We start from the raw sequence: 22,751 nt of genomic DNA on the forward strand, positions 1-22,751 counted from the left end.
CTATATAAAACTGATCAATGTTTCCTTTGAATTAATATACTTTATTTACTGTATATATTAATTTATTTATTTTTGTTGAATAAATAGACTATCTGTATTTTTTGTATTTATTTATTTAATATACTTTATTATTATTCATTTATTTAATATGCTTTTTTATTTATTTTTTAAAGAATGAATATACTTTATTTATATTTTTTACTTTATTTATTTAATATACTTTATATACATTTGTTTTATTATAAATATACTATATTTATGTATTTAATATACTTTATTATTATTATTCATTTATTTAATATCATTTATATATATAATTTTTTTTAAGAATGAATGTGCTTTGTTTATTTATTTTTATTGTATTTTTTTCTTTTGATTTTATTGATTTAATGTACTCTATTATAATTGGTTTCTTATTTTATTATTTACATTTGTACGTGGAAATACTGTGTGGACCAATCACACGGCGCCAACTGGACGTTGCTCCCGGAACGTTCTGACTTCGACCAATCAGAGGAGAATGCGTGGAGGAACAGAAAAAACGTGGGACCTCTCGACCAATGACGGGGCGAGTTAGTGTGACGCAGCACCGGAAAACAATCATTTTACCGGCTGCGTCTGAGTCTCTTACACGGTGTCTTTTTCCAGCGGTTCTAGACATTAAAACCACCCAGTTTTCAGGTATTTTCTGCCGAAAGATGTTGTGTTTAAGCGGGCTGTCGCTGGCCCTGGTTCTCAGTCTGTATCCCGGTTCTTCTGAAGCCCTGAAGGAAGGAGAGTGTGAAGGTAAGCCTGGCTGCGAGCTGTTAGCTTAGCATAGCTCACTCCAACATCGGATAAATGTCAGCTTTTATTATACATTTATTATATATTACAATGTCCATTCATGTCTGTAAAGTGTGGGAATATCAGGTAAAGATGGTACGTTTTTTTAGAATTTATATACTATTAATTTTTATTTTTTTGTGGGAGAGAAACTCCATTTTAAGGGAACACAGGGATTTTAGCCTTGCAGACCATTTACATGCACTAAAACCTATAAAACACTACAGGAGAGGGGACACCACAGAAGAAGAATACAACTTTACTTTAGCCTTACATTTGCATTTCCTCCACTATCACATTTACATTTATGTTACAGCAGCTTTAGGTATTCAAAGCCTTGTATAAATTACATATAAATGTTATTTGCTGTAACCCAGTGGTTCCCAGTTGTGTTGTTGTGTGAGGATTCACCTGCTTTTCTCTTGTATTCAACCCTTTCTAATCGTGTTAAACCCAGCTGCTGCTCAAATGAAAATCACTTGTATAACTCTCCCTTAATACAAATGCATTTAAACTTCACATGACACTGATTTCAGGGTTTCAATTGCTCTCATTTTGACAGAGAGAAAGTACTCACTTCTGGCAGTATTGAGTTACTAGAGATTTTAAATGAGACACCTGAGCTTGCTTTGATGGATTACTCCACCATCAGATAACTGTCAACAAGGGCCATTCGTCTCCTTTCGTCCGGCAGGGGCTCAGTCAGTAGGGGCTTGGACTGTGAGCCGTAGGGTCGCTGGTTCAAGTCCCCGACCAGACCTAAATATGGAGTGTGGACTGCTACTTGGAGAGGTCCCAGTTCACCTCCTGCCCTGCTGTGGTGCCCTTGAGCAAGGCACTGGACACCCCCCTTCCCCCCTCACTCCTATTTCTCCCCGGGTGCTGTACAATAGCTGCCCACTGCTCCTGGGGCTAAACTCCTGGTGCTAGACTCCTGGGGCTAGACTCCTGGGGCTAGACTCCTGGGGCTAGACTCCTGGTGCTAGACTCCTGGTGCTAGACTCCTGGTGCCTGGTGCTAGACTCCTGGTGCTAGACTCCTGGGGCTAGACTCCTGGTGCTAGACTCCTGGGGCTAGACTCCTGGTGCTAGACTCCTGGTGCTAGACTCCTGGTGCCTGGTGCTAGACTCCTGGTGCTAGACTCCTGGGGCTAGACTCCTGGTGCTAGACTCCTGGTGCCTGGTGCTAGACTCCTGGGGCTAGACTCCTGGTGCTAGACTCCTGGGGCTAGACTCCTGGGGCTAGACTCCTGGGGCTAGACTCCTGGGGCTAGACTCCTGGTGCTAGACTCCTGGGGCTAGACTCCTGGGGCTAGACTCCTGGGGCTAGACTCCTGGGGCTAGACTCCTGGTTCTAGACTCCTGGGGCTAGACTCCTGGGGCTAGACTCCTGGTTCTAGACTCCTGGGGCTAGACTCCTGGGGCTAGACTCCTGGTGCTAGACTCCTGGGGCTAGACTCCTGGTGCTAGGATGGGTTAAAAGCAGAGAACACATGTCCCTGTGTGCTCTGCATGTGAGACATTACAGAGGGTTTCATCCCTCCCATTCTATTCTATTTATAGAGGTGTTAGCTGTCTGTAAAGTGTAGGAATATCCGGTGAAGATGGGGTGGTTTTTGTAGAATTTAAACACTTAATTCTATTATTTTTGTGGAAGAAAAACTGCCTCTGGAGTGAACCCTAATATTTCTACGTACTCTGCAATCCCCATGTTCTTTTCTCATAACGTTTGGTCATGTTTTAGGATCTTTACACACATTTCTTCACTAATCTTTAGGGTCATTTTTCTGACATTTTTAACATTTGTTGTGGATATATTTCTGCAACTTTTCCCGAATGTTCAGGACATCTTTCTTGACATTTTTACACACATTTCAGATATTCTTCAGGTCTCTTTCAGACATGTTGTGGTCACGTGCTCTGTGTCATGAAAGCTACTGGATGCCTTCATTTCCCTTTTGATCAATAAACGTAACCTGATCTAATGTAAAAAAAACAAAACAATCCTGACATCCACATAGAGACAAGATAAGAAGTGCTTTATTGGTCCCAATTTGGACATTTTTGCGTTGCAGCAGCATAAAAAGACAAGGCATTGTACATACGTGTTTTTCAGTGTGTGTGTTCGTCTAACTCACGGTTCCTCTCTCTGTGTGTGTGTGTGTGTGTGTTCGTCTAACTCACCTTTCCTGTGTTTCAGTGTGTGTGTGTGTGTGTTCGTCTAACTCACGGGTCCTCTGTGTTTCAGTGTGTGTGTTCGTCTAACTAACGTTTCTCTCAGTTTCAGTGTGTGTGTGTAACTCAAGGTTCTCTGTGTTTCAGTGTGTGTGTGTGTGTGTAACTCACGGTTCTCTGTGTTTCAGTGTGTGTGTGTGTGTAACTCACGGTTCTGTGTTTCAGTGTGTGTGTGTAACTCACGGTTCTGTGTGTGTGTGTGTAACTCACGGTTATCTGTGTGTGTGTGTAACTCACGGTTCTCTGTGTTTCAGTGTGTGTTCGTCTAACTCACGGTTCTCTGTGTTTCAGTGTGTGTTCGTCTAACTCACGGTTCTCTGTGTTTCAGTGTGTGTTCGTCTAACTCACGGTTCTCTCTGTTTCAGTGTGTGTGTTCGTCTAACTCACGGTTCCTCTGTGTTTCAGTGTGTGTTCGTCTAACTCACGGTTCTCTGTGTTTCAGTGTGTGTGTTCGTCTAACTCACGGTTCTCTGTGTTTCAGTGTGTGTGTTCGTCTAACTCACGGTTCTCTGTGTTTCAGTGTGTGTTCGTCTAACTCACGGTCCTCTGTGTTTCAGTGTGTGTTCGTCTAACTCACGGTTCTCTGTGTTTCAGTGTGTGTGTTCGTCTAACTCACGGTTCTCTGTGTTTCAGTGTGTGTGTTCGTCTAACTCACGGTTCTCTGTGTTTCAGTGTGTGTTCGTCTAACTCACGGTCCTCTGTGTTTCAGTGTGTGTTCGTCTAACTCACGGTTCTCTGTGTTTCAGTGCGTGTGTTCGTCTAACTCACGGTTCTCTGTGTTTCAGTGCGTGTGTTCGTCTAACTCACGGTTCTCTGTTTCAGTGTGTGTGTTCGTCTAACTCACGGTTCTCTGTGTTTCAGTGTGTGTTCGTCTAACTCACGGTTCTCTGTGTTTCAGTGTGTGTTCGTCTAACTCACGGTTCTCTGTGTTTCAGTGTGTGTTCGTCTAACTCACGGTTCTCTGTGTTTCAGTGTGTTCGTCTAACTCACGGTTCTCTGTGTTTCAGTGTGTGTTCGTCTAACTCACGGTTCTCTGTGTTTCAGTGTGTGTTCGTCTAACTCACGGTTCCTCTGTGTTTCAGTGCGTGTGTTCGTCTAACTCACGGTTCTCTGTGTTTCAGTGTGTGTGTTCGTCTAACTCACGGTTCCTCTGTGTTTCAGTGCGTGTGTTCGTCTAACTCACGGTTCTCTGTTTCAGTGTGTGTTCGTCTAACTCACGGTTCTCTGTGTTTCAGTGTGTGTGTTCGTCTAACTCACGGTTCTCTGTGTTTCAGTGTGTGTTCGTCTAACTCACGGTTCTCTGTTTCAGTGTGTGTTCGTCTAACTCACGGTTCTCTGTGTTTCAGTGTGTGTTCGTCTAACTCACGGTTCTCTGTGTTTCAGTGTGTGTTCGTCTAACTCACGGTTCTCTGTGTTTCAGTGTGTGTGTTCGTCTAACTCACGGTTCTCTGTGTTTCAGTGTGTGTTCGTCTAACTCACGGTTCTCTGTGTTTCAGTGTGTGTTCGTCTAACTCACGGTTCTCTGTGTTTCAGTGTGTGTTCGTCTAACTCACGGTTCTCTGTTTCAGTGTGTGTTCGTCTAACTCACGGTTCTCTGTGTTTCAGTGTGTGTTCGTCTAACTCACGGTTCTCTGTGTTTCAGTGTGTGTTCGTCTAACTCACGGTTCTCTGTGTTTCAGTGTGTGTTCGTCTAACTCACGGTTCTCTGTGTTTCAGTGTGTGTTCGTCTAACTCACGGTTCTCTGTGTTTCAGTGTGTGTTCGTCTAACTCACGGTTCTCTGTTTCAGTGTGTGTTCGTCTAACTCACGGTTCTCTGTGTTTCAGTGTGTGTTCGTCTAACTCACGGTTCCTCTGTGTTTCAGTGTGTGTTCGTCTAACTCACGGTTCTCTGTGTTTCAGTGTGTGTGTTCGTCTAACTCACGGTTCTCTGTGTTTCAGTGTGTGTTCGTCTAACTCACGGTTCTCTGTTTCAGTGTGTTCGTCTAACTCACGGTTCTCTGTGTTTTAGTGTGTGTTCGTCTAACTCACGGTTCTCTGTGTTTCAGTGTGTTCGTCTAACTCACGGTTCTCTGTGTTTCAGTGTGTGTGTTCGTCTAACTCACGGTTCTCTGTGTTTCAGTGTGTGTTCGTCTAACTCACGGTTCTCTGTGTTTTAGTGTGTGTGTTCGTCTAACTCACGGTTCTCTGTGTTTCAGTGTGTTCGTCTAACTCACGGTTCTCTGTGTTTCAGTGTGTGTGTTCGTCTAACTCACGGTTCTCTGTGTTTCAGTGTGTGTGTTCGTCTAACTCACGGTTCTCTGTGTTTCAGTGTGTGTTCGTCTAACTCACGGTTCTCTCTGTTTCAGTGTGTGTTCGTCTAACTCACGGTTCTCTCTCTTTCAGTGTGTGTGACCTTCCTGGGGAAGTTCTACCAGTCTCTGCACGACAACAACGTCAACTTTAAGAGCGCAGACATTGAGACGGCGCTCGTAAAGACCTGCAAAGATGCTAAAGGGAAAGAAAACCGCTTCGTAAGTCGACTGCAGATCAATAATACATCCTCTCCACCAATGGATGAGTTTCAGGAGATTAAAAACCTAATTCCTCCCGTTTCTCCTCCTCCTCTTTTCTCCTCCAGTGTTACTACATCGGGGCGACGAGCGACGCCGCCACTAAGATCGTGAACGAGGTTTCCAAACCTCTGAGCTACCACGCGCCGGTGGAGAAGATCTGTGAGAAACTGAAGAAGAAGGACTCGCAGATCTGTGAACTCAGATATGGTGAGAAGAGAGGGGGGGACGTTATTTAAAAAAACACATGTTGTCCAAAACCCTGAGAGGAACACCTGCTCCGTTGTTTCTGAGGATTTAGCGTTAAGAGCTAACGACGGTATGTAACATCCAGTCAATCTGAAATCCTAGAGTAAACGTATTAAAGAGGCGTGCACACATTCATAACACCACTGCATGGCTATGGTCACAAGTAACATTGGTAACAGCTTCATAACAGTGACAAGGTGAAGAAGCAGCTAGTTCATTAATTCTGTTCATTGGACAGTGTTCATTGTATCACCATCTAATACAAAAACAAGTAATCCCCCCCCCCCCCCCGTGTCAAATATCTGAAATGTGACATGTCACAATGGGCTTTAATGGTAAAGTAACTCTTATTTATAACTTCATTAATGGGGAGGATTTTTTGGTTTAAATTAGTTTGAACATTCTTTGAATTGAAGAATAAGAACATATTAACTAAATATAATTCAATCAGCTAAATGAACTGAGCAGATCATCATCATATTTCTAATTGTGCATATATGTCACTTTGGGTTTACTGTGAAAGTTTAGGGTTAAAGTCCGATCAGTGTCACAGCGATGTTTGTCATTTGTTTCGTATCAATTTGATCAATACACGTTTCCACAACAGGTTAAATGTAATAAAGTACATGTTATATAAGCATTTTAATTCTTAAAGGGCTTGAAGCTTAACTTTTAGCAACAAAACAAAAGCTTTTGAAATGTGGCTCGTTCTGTCCCATCTTGGACATGTTGCTATGGGAACACAAAGTCACATGACCTGGCCCATGACCCAGCAGACTGTTCAGGGTGTGTCACTCAGGGAGATAAAAACAAGGCTAAGGAACTTTCCAGAACATTTAAAGGTCATGTGACACCTGTGGGTCCTTATGGGTTAACACATATACTTAAAGGAACAAAAGGTGTTCAGGATAAGCAAGTGAAACAGAAAAGTAAAATGCAAATATTTATATACCAAGGAGAAGTTGCACAATAAAATATAATTAAGAGTTATATAAATATAAGAAAGTCAAATAAAGATATTTATTTGAAAATAAAATGTCAAATAAAAACATTAAAATATTTAAACAAACAAAAGACATAAAGTAAGAATAAAATACAAAAAATGTATACAACAATAAAACGTTGTACAGTGAAATATATAATTAAATCAGTTGTATAAATCTAAAAATGTAAGATACAAATATTTATGTAAAAATATAAGAAAGTAAAATAAAGACTTAAAAATGGCAAAGAAAAAATAAAAACAAAAGATTTATAAAAACAACAGACATTAAACTGTCACTTACTTTAATATATATATATATATATATATATATATATATATATATATATATATATATATATATATATATATATATATATATATATATATATATATATATATATATATATATATATATATATAATTGGACGGCGTTGATTCTATCAAAATCCAATAGAAAAATTGTTCAAAACTGTCACTGAAAAAAAACATTTATTTTGGACAAACTGAGCTTAAAATATAAATGCGACTTTGACCAGAATGATTAAATATTCATATACAAATAAAAAGTATGAACAATATACTAAACAAATATATATTTTTTAAAGGTATCCATTAATGTCCAAAAGATATCCAATCATAGATCGAATTAAATGTAATACAAATTATTATAAAATCTAAAAAGTTGGAGCTAAAATATATTTATGTAAACGTCAGATGTGAAATTAAAATCTCCAATAAAAGTTAAAATATATACACAATGTGAAACGGAAGATAAAATGAAAATGAGAATATAAAAATAAGAAATTAACAAAAAGATACAATAAAATATTAAATAAAAGAAATAATCTGCAATAAAAAGATTACAAATATATATTTTATATAGAAGTAAAAAGATGAAATCAAAATGATAATAAACTAAAATATTAAAACGAAAAACATAGAATAAGACTAAAATACAAATATTTATACAACAATAAAAATTAAATATAATTATAAACAATAAGTTTAAGTGTGCACGATTTACTATTTATTGTATCTTTTTTATATATATATATATATATATATATATATATATATATATATATATATATATATATATATATATATATATATATATATATATATATATATATATATATATACCTACCTAGAGCAGTGTTTCTCAAAGTGTGGTCCGCGGATCACTGGTGGTGTGTGAGTATATCGGTAAAATTTCACATTTGAAATAAACTAATTTAATTTAAAGTGGACTTATTATTATTATTATTATGCTATATTTCAACAATATATTGTAGGGCCATACCTATACAAAACATGTCTGTGAAGTCTTTTGCTTAAAATACCAAACAGATCACCTGTTGTAGCCATGCCTAATACTGCTCATACCCCTCTATTGCAGCCCTGTTCCAAACAGGCTGATTCTGCTAGCCACGCCCCTTTGTAGCGTCACGCAACTTTCCCCTGCTACCGGGGAGAAGCTCAGCTAAACGCTGCGGTGATTAAATGCCATGTTATGCTCGCAACCACTAACCAAGCTTTATTTCTGAAACAGTATGGAGCTCAAACCTTTCTCTCTCGCAGGGTTTACCACAAGGACATTACGTTACACATATTCTCTCCAGTAGCCTACAGCGTTAGCTCTGAGTGTTAGCATGCTTGCTAATGTAAACACAGAGCATATTACTCCCAAAACACCTCGCGCATTATTTCTGATACAGCACATAGCTTGACATGTTCTTTGTGTTTACCGCTAGAACAGTGCCATTATATGTGTGTACATATATATCTATCTATCTATCTATATCTATCTAGCTATATCTATCTATCTATATCTATCTGGCTATATCTATCTATCTATCTATCTATATAGATATAGATATATATCTATATCTATAGATATATAGATATAGATATAGATATATATCTATATCTATAGATATATAGATATAGATATATATCAACTTTACTCTACATGCCTCCTGCAGACATCCTGCTGAATATACAGACACACAGCTTAGAGAGGGGATTCAGCTTGAGACGACTGTATACAGAGACGATAGGTTGGGACGTGTCACGTGTGCCGGAGACGATAGGTTGGGACGTGTCACGTGTGCCGGAGACGATAGGTTGTGACGTGTCGCGTGTGCCGGAGACGATAGGTTGTCGCGTGTGCCGGAGACGATAGGTTGTGACGTGTCGCGTGTGCCGGAGACGATAGGTTGGGGCGTGTCGCGTGTGCCGGAGACGATAGGTTGGGACGTGTCATGTGTGCTTGAGACGATAGGTTGTGACGTGTCGCGTGTGCCGGAGACGATAGGTTGTGACGTGTCGCGTGTGCCGGAGACGATAGGTTGGGACGTGTCGCGTGTGCCGGAGACGATAGGTTGGGACGTGTCGCGTGTGCCGGAGACGATAGGTTGTGACGTGTCGCGTGTGCCGGAGACGATAGGTTGGGACGTGTCATGTGTGCTGGAGACGATAGGTTGGGGCGTATGCCGGAGACGATGAGTTGGGACGTGTGCCGGAGACGATGGGTTGGGACGTGTTGCGTGTGCCGGAGACGATGAGTTGGGGCGTGTGCCGGAGACGATGGGTTGGGACGTGTCACGGCGGCCGGATGTCGCGCCAATAACGTTATAGGAGTGGAAAACATTTTTTTTAGTCTGTTGGCTCGGACATAAACTCCGTAATAAATGTAGTCTACATTTCATAAGAGGTGAAAAACCTGAGCATTTTAAATCGCATTTTAACGAAATGCTTATATAATCTGTAGTTGTATTTGTATTGTTGATTTATTGTGTGAACGAGACGATGTAGAGAAGTTAAGCTGTCATTATTAGGCTGTCATTTGTTATGTCCTGTTGGAGTGGTGAGCAGGCCTCTTGTTTTTGGGGAGTTGGGTGGTCTGCGAGTGTTTTTTTTTATTGGTTAAGTTGTCCTTGGTATGAAAGCGTTTGAGAAACACTGTACTAAAGATAACCCCTTAACCCCCGCAGACAAACAGCTGGACCTGACCTCGGTGGACCTGAAGAAGCTGAAGGTGAAGGACCTGAAGAAGATCCTGGAGGAGTGGGATGAGACCTGCAAAGGCTGCGCTGAGAAGTCCGACTTCATCCGAAAGATCACAGAGTTGATGCCCAAACACGCGCCTGCAGCCGCTCAGGCACGGACTGACCTGTAGCCGGAGGGACACACAGCTTTGGACTTCATTTGGAGGAAGAAGAAGAGGAGGAGGAGGAGGAGGAAGAAGAGTTTTGTCCCACATGTCTGTCTCTGTCTTTTAGAAATCATCTGGTACACTGATTCAGAGGTCTGATGAAAGGGGACTGAGAGCCCTAAGCTCAAACTGAAGTCATCATTTAGTGGAGTTTCACCCTCAACATCAAAGCTCCGATGTTCTGTCTACTCAAAAAGCCCATGGAAATATGTCAGAGCATGAAATACGACTAATTGACTTAATAAATCTTGACTCAAACCACCAATCAGTCGGTTTAGATGTTCAAAACGTGACGAATTCTCAAAAGAAAGTCAGTATACTCTCACAGTGCATTAATACATTTGATTTTGTCCAATAATTAAATAGTTTCTCCATCAATATTCAAGCACCAATGTTCTGATTACCAAAAAAGCCCGTTAGGTTCATGGAAATATCTCAAAGAATGAACAACGACTAATTGACTAAATCACTCTGACTCGGCTGAGACTAGAACCAACACTCGGTCGACTAAGAGCCTCAAAACGTGAACAGTTGCACAAATGGAGCATTAACAAGTGGATTTAGTTCACTATTCGGTTATCTCCTTAAATATTCGTGCAAAAGCCCTACTTTAAATAGTTTGTTTGAATAAGATGTCCTTTAGCCTGATAGAACATTTAAAAATGATGTTATTCAAAAGAAACCAAAACAACATATTAGTCGTCTAAAAGGCTCAACGTGACGTATTCTACATTAAATCTCCAAATGGAGCGTTAACACGTGGCTCTATTTGATGAGTTCCTCCACCATGTGCAGCTCCTCTCCCAATCCTCCATTCACCAAGATAAGTTATTAAGCGTGAAATAAAGCTTTAAGAAATGACTATCGTCTGAGTTAAAGGGACCATCGAGTCGACTGAGCCGGTGAAAACGTGACCGATGCTCCGTCAAACGGTTTATATGTTTAAAGTGAAAGAAGCCCTCCATGTCCCACTACCCACAATCCACTGCAGTACCAAACGCCAAGGAGCTCCCATTACGTCGCTGCTCCTCCTCCGTCATTCAAACCCAGTGAAGATGGAGTCTTCCTCATCGCGCTGTTCTTCGGAGGCCATTTGGACGGTCCGGCGTGCAGGAGGACTCTCTGAAGCAGCTTCAATGTGCTTTAGGGTCTAGGCCTGTAGCCACTCCCCTTCTCTCTTTCTGAACATCCATTTTGTTTTCATTTACAGACGGACGAAAGTCACCCATATTGCAGCCTGGGGGTCAAACTAAATGTGCCATTATTATTAAAAAAAGAAACGTGTGAACTTGTTTATCTCCTCATTTCTGTATCGTCAGGGCTACCCCCCCAAATTAACAAAGACGCTTCAACCTAGACGTTCTTTAGCTGCTGCTCGTGTGTTAGTTTAATAACTGTTCATACACGACGTGAGAAAATGCTCTGTTTTGTCGTTAAATATCATTTTAACCTGATCATTTCTGGGTTTTTGAGACTCAGTGCTCACCTGTGTGTCTCTCACCTGTGTGTCTCTCACCTGTGTGTCTCTCACCTGTCTGTCTCTCACCTGTCTGTCTCTCTCCTGTGTGTCTCTCACCTGTGTCTCTCACCTCTGTGTCTCTCACCTGTGTCTCTCTCACCTGTCTCTCTCACCTGTGTCTCTCTCACCTGTCTGTCTCTCTCACCTGTGTCTCTCTCACCTGTCTGTCTCTCACCTGTCTGTCTCTCTCCCTGTCCTCTCTCCCTCTTTCTCTCTCCCTCTCCTTCTTTTTCTCTCTCCCTCTCTCTCTGCTGCTTCAGCCCAATATCTGTGTCCTGCTCCATGTGTGGGGTCTCCGGGGCCCAGCAGCAGGGGTTCCAAAACAAGATATAGACAAGACAGATTTTCAAGACATTTTATTAAGACATTTTATTGACCAGTTTAGCAAATATTCTGCAGGTGAATCGATAATGGAAATCATATGTATGTGCAGCAAAGGCGCGTCTGTGCTTCATGAGGAATACTTAGGAGAATTGGGTGCTTTTTCCGGGGCAATTTTGGTGACTTTTGTACCAGTTTAATGTGGGTGTGGGTGACTTCTGTTAAAGCACATTTATTGTATTCATCCTACCAGTAATACATAATTATTAGTAAGGATTTCTCTGTGTACTGTTTATTTGGGGTGTTTGTTTGTCCTGTGGTTTCATCCAACCAGGACTTGGATCATAGGATTGTTTAGATATAATAATTAAGATAGAAAATAGACCAGGGGGTTTAAATATTGCTCCTTCACATTCGACCGCACTAATGAACATCAAATTAAAAACTGTACGGTTATGTTTTCCCTGAAGGTAAATACTGCTGAATAATATACACATGTAGCAGTAAGGGGTCCATATTTAATGTAACTGAACGGTGATAAAGGGTTTGTTCGATATACAGGAACTCAAAATGTGCCGTTTCACATTTACCTGTCGTTTGTTACCTCTGTATGATTCTACTTTTTCATTAAAATGTGAAAAACGAGTGAAAGGAGAGCGTGACCTTACCTAAAGCAGAGACACTACATACTGATATACACCTGAACATCAGCAGGAGAGGACTCTTTAAAGCAGAGACACTACATACTGATATACACCTGAACATCAGCAGGAGAGGACTCTTTAAAGTAGAGACACTACATACTGATATACACCTGATCATCAGCAGGAGAGGACTCTTTAAAGTAGAGACACTACATACTGATATACACCTGAACATCAGCAGGAGAGGACTCTTTCAAGTAGAGACACTACATACTGATATACACCTGAACATCAGCAGGAGAGGACTCTTTAAAGTAGAGACACTACATACTGATATACACCTGAACATCAGCAGGAGAGGACTCTTTAAAGTAGACACTACATACTGATATACACCTGAACATCAGCAGGAGAGGACTCTTTAAAGTAGAGACACTACATACTGATATACACCTGAACATCAGCAGGAGAGGACTCTTTCAAGTAGAGACACTACATACTGATATACACCTGAACATCAGCAGGAGAGGACTCTTTAAAGTAGAGACACTACATACTGATATACACCTGAACATCAGCAGGAGAGGACTCTTTAAAGTAGAGACACTACATACTGATATACACCTGAACATCAGCAGGAGAGGACTCTTTAAAGTAGAGACACTACATACTGATATACACCTGAACATCAGTAGGAGAGGACTCTTTAAAGTAGAGACACTACATACTGATATACACCTGAACATCAGCAGGAGAGGACTCTTTAAAGTAGAGACACTACATACTGATATACACCTGAACATCAGCAGGAGAGGACTCTTTAAAGTAGAGACTCTACATACTGATATACACCTGAACATCAGCAGGAGAGGACTCTTTAAAGTAGAGACACTACATACTGATATACACCTGAACATCAGCAGGAGAGGACTCTTTAAAGTAGAGACTCTACATACTGATATACACCTGAACATCAGCAGGAGAGGACTCTTTAAAGTAGAGACACTACATACTGATATACACCTGAACATCACCAGGAGAGGACTCTTTAAAGTAGAGACACTACATACTGATATACACCTGAACATCAGCAGGAGAGGACTCTTTAAAGTAGAGACACTACATGCTGATATACACCTGAACATCAGCAGGAGAGGACTCTTTAAAGTAGAGACACTACATACTGATATACACCTGAACATCAGCAGGAGAGGACTCTTTAAAGTAGAGACACTACATACTGATATACACCTGAACATCAGCAGGAGAGGACTCTTTAAAGTAGAGACACTACATACTGATATACACCTGAACATCAGCAGGAGAGGACTCTTTAAAGTAGAGACACTACATACTGATATACATCTGAACATCAGCAGGAGAGGACTGAATGTAATGATATTCCGCTCGTCTTCTTATAAAGCACAATCTATGTTTTCACTGCCAAAATATATCTATGGAAGAGGATGAGTTAAATTTTTTATTTGTAGATCTGAGGAAAAATCAAAATGTTGAGGAAAAAAACGTAGAATTCAAATTTTATTTATTTTGTCCGATGTCAAAAATAAATTAGATAGGTACTTTATTGATCCCAAATTGGGAAATTGTTATAGACTTACTAATAATACACTTTTAGCTTTTATTACCTTCTTATCTTTTATATTGTGCCATATGGATGCAATAAACATTTTGTTTAGTCAGTCCAATTATTCTTGTTGAACAGAAACGTTCCCAAATTTAAAATTAGTTGGAAAAATCTAATCAAATCCATCACTTTTAAAAAAAAACGTCTTCATCTTTCCGTCATGACGTCACGTTACGCTTCGTCATCGCGTCATCCCCCCCAGTCAGTTAAAGCACAATAAAATATTGATCAAATACACTTTTAGTTTTGATAACCTTCTTATTGTTAATGTTTAGAACAGTGTTGTTGTGATTAATAATAAACGAATTTTGATTATTTCTATAGAATCTAAAATAAAACGTCATGACGTCACGTTACGTTGCGTCACCCCCTGCCCCCTCCCCCCCGCCCCTCTCTCTCCTCTCCTCCTCGGGGAAAGCGCACATTCCTATTGTCCAAGATGGCGGCGTAGGGTGCAGATCCTCCCGGGCTGAAATGTTTTTAACGGAGTTTACGATTTTTATATCGACACCTGTTCCAGTATCTCGCGTGCGGAGATAGCGCGTGCTTCCCGGATCCGCGTCGCGCTCTCTAAGCTGCTGGAAGTCCGATTCCCGTCCCGAAGGCACCGGGAAGTTTGAGCTCCACCGCCGGCCTTCACACTATGTTCTTTAAACCGGGATAATAAAGACTATAATAACCACAGATTAGAGGAACCGTTAACCGGATTCTCTTATCTACAAACTGCCAGGATTCCCGCGGTGATCGCGAGCGTTTTACCCGTACTGCTGGAACATTCCATTATGTTTTTAAAATAGGGATAAATAGACTCTAATAAAACGTTCTTAGAAGAAAAACAGGAGAAATTATTGTTTATTGTTTTCCTAAAAGTGGTTGTTTGTCTACAGTTAGGCGTTTTGCACAGTACACACATTATTTATTTAGCCTTCAGCTGCTGCAGTGTGTTTCCGTCGTGTTCCCATCTCCCTGCTGGAAGTGAGCTGCTCCACCACCGGGTAAACCATTATGATTATTACATAGATATAAATACACTCTGATAAAAACCTACTTATGAAGATAAAACTGACAACATTATTGTTTATTTTGTCCTAAAACTGATTGTTTTCTAAACACAGTAAATAGTATTTATCTGGAGTGTGCTTTCCCTTACTAACCCTGCTGGAAACCATGACATTATGTTGATAAAATAAGGATACAAAAGTACTTATCTGAACAAAAATACAAGTAATTGTTTTCTAAAATGGACTGTTTTTTGAAATAAGGCCTTTTATATAGTATACATGTACATTTACTGTCCTGTTAACTAACCCTGCTGGAACCATGACATTATGTTAATACATTAAGGATAAGAACTTACTTAAAATACACGTAATTGTTTTCTAAAATTGACTATTTTCTAAAACAAGGCCTTTTTATATAGTACACATGTCCTGTTAACTAACCCTGCTGGCACAATGATATTATGTTGATAACATAAGGATAAAAACGTACTTAACTGAACAAAAATACACATCATTGTTTTCTAAAATGGACTGTTTCCTAAAATAAGGCCTTTTAGCATGCATGTACATTTCCCGTCCTGTTTCACTAACCCTGCTGGAACCATGACATTATGTTAATGAAAGAGGTATTAAATAGACTCTAATAAAAACGTACTTATAATAAAACCCAGTATATTGTTTCAGTCGGTGCCCCAGCAGCAGAGGATGAAGCGTCAGAGGGAGAGCAGTCCGTCGGGCAGTAAGAGGCCCAGGGAGCGCAGAGAGGACCCCCCTCTGGCCCTGCTGCTGGCTGAGAGCAGGGGCTACCACCGCAGGAGCCGGAGCCGCGAGAAGACCCGCACCCTGGTGAGACCTCCAACCAATACAGCCAATAGGTGACCTTTAACTTCAGTTTCTTCCGTGTAGGGATACACGAAAGAAACTGACTTTAAAGGTCACCTATTATGCAAAATCCTCTTCTCCATGTCTCTTCTACATCAACATGTGTCCCCTCTTCTTCATGTCTCTTCTACATCAACATGTGTCCCCTCTTCTTCATGTATCTTCTACATCAACATGTGTCCCCTCTTCTTATCTTCTTCATGTCTCTTCTACATCAACATGTGTCCCCTCTTCTTCATGTCTCTTCTACATCAACATGTGTCCCCTCTTCTCCATGTCTCTTCTACATCAACATGTGTCCCCTCTTCTTCATGTCTCTTCTACATCAACATGTGTCCCCTCTTCTTCATGTCTCTTCTACATCAACATGTGTCCCCTCTTCTCCATGTCTCTTCTACATCAACATGTGTCCCCTCTTCTTCATGTCTCTTCTACATCAACATGTGTCCCCTCTTCCTCATGTCTCTTCTACATCAACATGTGTCCCCTCTTCTTCATGTCTCTTCTACATCAACATGTGTCCCCTCTTCCTCATGTCTCTTCTACATCAACATGTGTCCCCTCTTCCTCATGTCTCTTCTACATCAACATGTGTCCCCTCTTCTCCATGTCTCTTCTACATCAACATGTGTCCCCTCTTCTTCATGTCTCTTCTACATCAACATGTGTCCCCTCTTCTCCATGTCTCTTCTACATCAACATGTGTCCCCTCTTCTCCATGTCTCTTCTACATCAACATGTGTCCCCTCTTCTTCATGTCTCTTCTACATCAACATGTGTCCCCTCTTCTTCATGTCTCTTCTACATCAACATGTGTCCCCTCTTCTTCATGTCTCTTCTACATCAACATGTGTCCCCTCTTCTTCATGTCTCTCCTACATCAACATGTGTCCCCTCTTCTTCATGTCTCTTCTACATCAACATGTGTCCCCTCTTCTTCATGTCTCTCCTACATCAACATGTGTCCCCTCTTCTTCATGTCTCTTCTTCATCAACATGTGTCCCCTCTACTTCATGTCTCTTCTACATCAACATGTGTCCCCTCTTCTTCATGTCTCTTCTACATCAACATGTGTCCCCTCTTCTTTATGTCTCTTCTACATCAACATGTGTCACCTCTTCTTCATGTCTCTTCTACATCAACATGTGTCCCCTCTTCTTCATGTCTCTTCTACATCAACATGTGTCCCCTCTTCTTCATGTCTCTTCTACATCAACATGTGTCCCCTCTTCTTTATGTCTCTTCTACATCAACATGTGTCACCTCTTCTTCATGTCTCTTCTCCATCAACATGTGTCCCCTCTTCTTCATGTCTCTTCTCCATCAACATGTGTCCCCTCTTCTTCATGTCTCTTCTACATCAACATGTGTCCCCTCTTCTTCAAGTCTCTTCTACATCAACATGTGTCCCCTCTGTGGAAAAAGACTCTGAAAGTTTCAGGAACAAAGATTCTCTCTCTTTTTGATCCATTTCTATAAAAACCTGTCTGAAAATGAGCTGATCAGATTTTGCCCACTTTATGATGTCATAACGATGTTTTGTCTTGTGTAACCATTAGCCAATCAGCAACCAAGGTAACCCCCCCCCCCCTTATCACCTGAATCTCCTCCTAGAGCTCCATTGAGTTCTTTGTAACCAAATCTCTCTCAGAGGGGCGTGGGGAGGCCTCTCACGATAATTAATTTTGTTGGACGATACATTTTCCAGGAAATTATTGCGATAAAGGATAATATTGTCGGCACTGTTGTAAGACCATTTTAGACCACTGACATAATGATAATATATAATAATAATTCAAGTACATCCTTTCAAACATAACTTTTTATTGAACATTCAACATTGCAAATGAAATGTGAAATAATATTAAAATATATAAATGATAGATATACAGTGGGGCAAAAAAGTATTTAGTCAGCCACCAATTGAGCAAGTTCTCCCACTTAAAAAGATGAGAGGTCTGTAATGTTCATCCTAGCTACACTTCAACTATGAGAGACAGAATGGGGGGAAAGAATCAAGGAAATCACATTGTAAGATTTTTAATGAATTAATTGGTAAATTCCTCGGTAAAATAAGTATTTGGTCACCTACAAACAAACAAGATGTCTGGCTCTCACAGACCTGTAACTTCTTCTTTGAGAGCCTCCTCTGTCCTCCACTCGTTAACTGTATTAATGACACCTGTTTGAACTCGTTATCAGTATAAAAGACACCTGTCCACAACCTCAAACAGTCACACTCCAAACTCCACTATGGCCAAGACCAAAGAGCTGTCAAAGGACACCAGATACTAAATGGTAGACCTGCACCAGGCTGGGAAGACTGAATCTGCAATAGGTAAGCAGCTTGGAGTGAAGAAATCAACTGTGGGAGCAATTATTAGAAAATGGAAGACATACAAGACCACTGATAATCTCCCTCCATCTGGGGCTCCACGCAAGACCTCACCCCGTGGGTCAAAATGAGAAACAAGAACGGTGAGCAAAGATCCCAGAACCACACGGGGGGACCTAGTCAATGACCTGCAGAGAGCTGGGACCAAAGTAACAAAGGCTACCATCAGTAACACACTACGCCGCCAGGGACTCAAATCCTGCAGTGCCAGACGTGTCCCCCTGCTTAAGCCAGGACATGTCCAGGCCCGTCTGAAGTTTGCTAGAGAGCATTGAGATGATCCAGAAGAGGAGTGGGAGAATGTCATATGGTCAGATGAAACCAAAATAGAACTTTTTGGTAAAAACTCAACTAGACGTGTTTGGAGGAGAAAGAATGCTGAGTTGCATCCAAAGAACACCTACTGTGAAACATGGGGGGGGGGACATCATGCTTTGGGGCTGTTGTTCTGCAAAGGGACCAGGACCACTGATCCGTGTAAAGGAAAGAATGAATGGGGCCATGGATCGTGAGATTTTGAGTGACAACCTCCTTCCATCAGCAAGGGCATTGAAGATGAAACGTGGCTGGGTCTTTCAGCATGACAATGATCCCAAACACACCACCCGGGCAACGAAGGAGTGGCTTCGTAAGAAGCATTTCAAGGTCCTGGAGTGGCCTAGCCAGTCTCCAGATCTCAACCCCATAGAAAATCTTTGGAGGGAGTTGAAAGTCCGTGTTGCCTAGCGACAGCCCCAAAGCATCACTGCTCTAGAGGAGATCTGCATGGAGGAATGGGCCTAAATACCAGCAACAGTGAAAACCTTGTGAAGACTTACAGAAAGCGTTTGACCTCTGTCATTGCCAACAAAGGGTATATAACCAGGGGTGCACACAACTTTCTCAGTGAGGTACTCAGATGAGTACCTGGAGTCAGTGTTTGGTACTCCAACTTCCGGCTCCCCTCAAAGTTCCCATGAAGCCCTCTGTATCGCGAATGTCAGCGGGTGGGGGTGCTAGTGGAGTATGATGAAGCCCTCTGTATCACGAATGTCAACGGGGGGGGGGGGGGGAGGGGGGTAGTAGTAGAGTGCAGAGCTTCGTGACCACAGAGCGTGTGAACGTTGTGATCAGCTGTTTTAGCGCAGTGCTGCTGTACAGGCCGACGTTAACAGCAGCCCTGTCTGTGCACACGGAGACTGACTCCGTCGTCCGATGATCTAACCGCCATCTGGAAAAGCTTCACATATACATCAGTACGCAAATGCGCTTTGTTACACAACTGACGGTACGCATTTCAGATTGTTGCCGCGCATGCGTACCTGCGTACCAGTTATGTGCACCCCTGTATATAACAAAGTATTGAGATGAACTTTTGTTATTGACCAAATACTTATTTTCCATCATTTGCAAATAAAGTCTTTAAAAATCCTACAATGTGATTTCCTGGATTCTTTCCCCCCATTCTGTCTCTCATAGTTGAAGTGTAGCTAGGATGAACATTACAGGCCTCTCATCTTTTTAAGTGGGAGAACTTGCACAATTGGTGGCTGACTAAATACTTTGTTGCCCCACTGTATAAGGGTCACACCCTTATGTAAACGGCAATTTATCGAGCTCGGAAAAGTTATCGAGTCCATTTGTATTTATCGTACGCTAAGTCAATTTGTCGATTATCACGACAGACCTAGGCGTGGGGATTTACTCTTTCTTTTCATCTTTCTAAAGTAACAGACAGAGGCCCAATCCCAAACCACGCCCTACACGTCACCTGCAGGAAACAGCGTCTGAGGGCTTCCTAATATTCAATAAACTATGAATGTTTTATATCCATGTAACGGGAAGAAACTCAGCTAACTGACCCACAAAGCTAGCGCTGAGCCTATGAATTAGCCACGAGCGAAAAATGCTAACGGCGTGTTGCACAGAAACTCACTCATAACACCCTTATTACTTATTTTAGATCCACGCCCAACCCATCGATCTGATCGGTACATGCATCCTCACTCCATGATTAGAACTCGCGAAGCTATTAACAAGAACAGACATCAAAACATGTGGCGCTAGGTAGCTAAACACGCTACCTGTGTCGTTGTCTGGTCAAAAGTGGTCTTCAATGGCATTAAAACAATCAAAACGCTGCTGAAGTTAATCAATAGGTTAATCCATTGTGTCTTTGTCCCTTTGAAATGATTTCTGATAATCCATAAGCAATAAACCTGCTTTTCCGTTTCCAGATGTCAGAGCGAGAGATAGGTTCACTCTGATGCAAACCTGCATGCGCAAAGCCCCCACCTTCTTTTTTTTACCATGAATGAGTGGAGAAATTCCCCTTCGATTCTATTGGCTCTAACGGTCAGAAAGAGATGTCAATCATCAAAATCGACCAATGGGTTCCAGAGAAACGCTAGAAACGGCCATTTCCACCCAAATCACCTCAGGTGGAGTTTTTTTCCGCTAAACCTAAAAAGGTCAAATGTCACTTGTTTTGCATCAATCTTGATACAGGGTACTTATGATATGTTGTGCTTTGGATTCCTAAAGCTTTTAGTCTACCTTACCTTCATCCCAGGGTAGTTTTCACTATAAGTAAAAAAAGAAATGTGGGCGGACACTATCATTTACAGTTTTTTACCATGTTCAATCTGAATGTTCTTTCAAATAATGATAAGAACATACTCTGTTATTGCTGCCTGTAAATGACACACTAAAGACGTGTTTGTGGTTCTGGTTCTGCAGCCCCGGCTCAGAGAGGACCGTGCTGCGGTTCTGGACCTCCAGCAGCACAGGGGGGGAGACCTCAGTCTGTTGGGACGCCCCCCGCTCAGAACCACAGCTGCAGAACCCCCGCCCCCCCGGCCCGGGACCCTGGAGTACAAGACGCTGCTCATCAGTAACCTGGGAGCACAGGTGTGGTATTTTTATTTATTTTATTTTATTTTATTTTATTTTATTTTATTTTATTTTATTTTATTTTTTATTTTTTTTATTTTTTTTATTTTATTTATTTTATTTTATTTTATTTTATTTTTTTTATTTATTTTTTTTATTTTATTTTATTTTTTTATTTACAACCAAGAAGGAGCATGACACCAATATTAACCCCCTTTTTTCCACTTATCCCAGACACAGAACACATTCTCCACACATCCAATAAAACAATAAAAAGTAAATAAATGACATCAAAGAAACAACTACACGCGCTTTTCCTCGTGCTCAAAGACGCTTTAAGTAAAAACAGAAACAGTATAAAGAAAAATCAAACTGCAACACATCTTCTTAATACGGACTGTTCCCAAGCTTAGCTGAGAAGTGTGAGAAGTAGTGAATATAGATAAACATTAGCAAATAAGAATCACACATCGATATTACTTTTATTTATTTGTTAAAAAAAGTTTTCATTATAAAGGAAAATCAAACAGAATGTCATTAAGCCTTCAAATACATATCACATCAAATATACCTCCACCCCAGCATGAGAGACAACAACTTCAAAACACGACACAAAAAACAGAGTAAATGAGATAAGTACACACGTTCTCATTAGACACAAAAACACATACACACGCAGTCCCATTTGTTACGTTCCCTCCTGAGGCCTGTACGACGAAGCTGGTTCTCTTTTTAGCGGGCTAGATCTCCATGGTAACTGATGCTGAGCGGCTAACCTGCCCCGGAGCAGGTTAGGTTGCAGGCTAAGAGATCAACTCAGTGAAAGCACTGCCTGCTGACCAATCAGAGCTCAGTGTGCGGAGTTTAAAGCGATCAAGTCATATTACAGGAGAAAGGAAATGCAGAAAAGCTGCCGTTGCAGGAAAGACGGCCGGCAGAAATCAGCGACTGTGTGAACGTGAACATGAATAGAATATCACCTCCCATCTTCAGAGCAATCTGACTATTAGAACATTAGCGTTAAGAAAGCTTACTTAAATATCTGCCACAACATAAGTAACCGGATCAGAGTAACATTAAGTACAGTCCGCGGCATATCACATCATAATGTATCATATATCTCCTGATCTGAGTCAGCTGAGCCGTATCTGGCCGTGCAACACTCACAGTGTCACATACTGTATGCAGAAGTATTATTTTAAGCAACACATTAGGTTGAGGAAACACTCGAGTCAAATGTAATGAAAGTCAGGTGGTGTCTTAGACGGGGCAGTGATATCATAAACCTGTTCATGTACGCATTCAAACACTTGTTCTGTTACCAGCTGTATTCACCTTGCAGGTGCAGCTATGTGGCTTTGATCCTGGATCAAGTGTTTAAGTCATGGATGTTTAAAGTTTAACTTCTTCAT

The 22,751-nt window shown here is 41.1% G+C and overlaps 2 protein-coding genes across 2 annotated transcripts in view; both read left to right on the top strand.

The window, feature by feature from the left end:
* Window positions 1–567: 567 nt before the first annotated feature.
* Window positions 568–11,344, top strand: manf (mesencephalic astrocyte-derived neurotrophic factor). Its single transcript, XM_079683856.1, has 4 exons — window positions 568–786; window positions 5,443–5,570; window positions 5,678–5,819; window positions 9,840–11,344. Exons 1-4 carry the CDS (start codon window positions 699–701, stop codon window positions 10,022–10,024), a joined length of 543 nt encoding a protein of 180 aa, XP_079539982.1. The 5' UTR covers window positions 568–698; the 3' UTR covers window positions 10,025–11,344.
* A 3,260-nt stretch (window positions 11,345–14,604) lies between these two features.
* The window catches only part of LOC307038960 (putative RNA-binding protein 15B), a 17,882-nt gene continuing 9,735 nt past the window's right edge, over window positions 14,605–22,751 (top strand). Inside the window, 4 exon segments of the mRNA XM_079680629.1 lie at window positions 14,605–15,184; window positions 15,875–16,036; window positions 21,187–21,362; window positions 21,748–21,761. Of these exon segments, the coding sequence (XP_079536755.1) occupies window positions 15,896–16,036; window positions 21,187–21,362; window positions 21,748–21,761 (331 nt within the window). The 5' untranslated portion in view covers window positions 14,605–15,184; window positions 15,875–15,895.

Source organism: Notothenia rossii, assembly GCF_949606895.1.
Source record: "Notothenia rossii genome assembly, chromosome: 5".
NCBI lineage: Eukaryota > Metazoa > Chordata > Actinopteri > Perciformes > Nototheniidae > Notothenia > Notothenia rossii.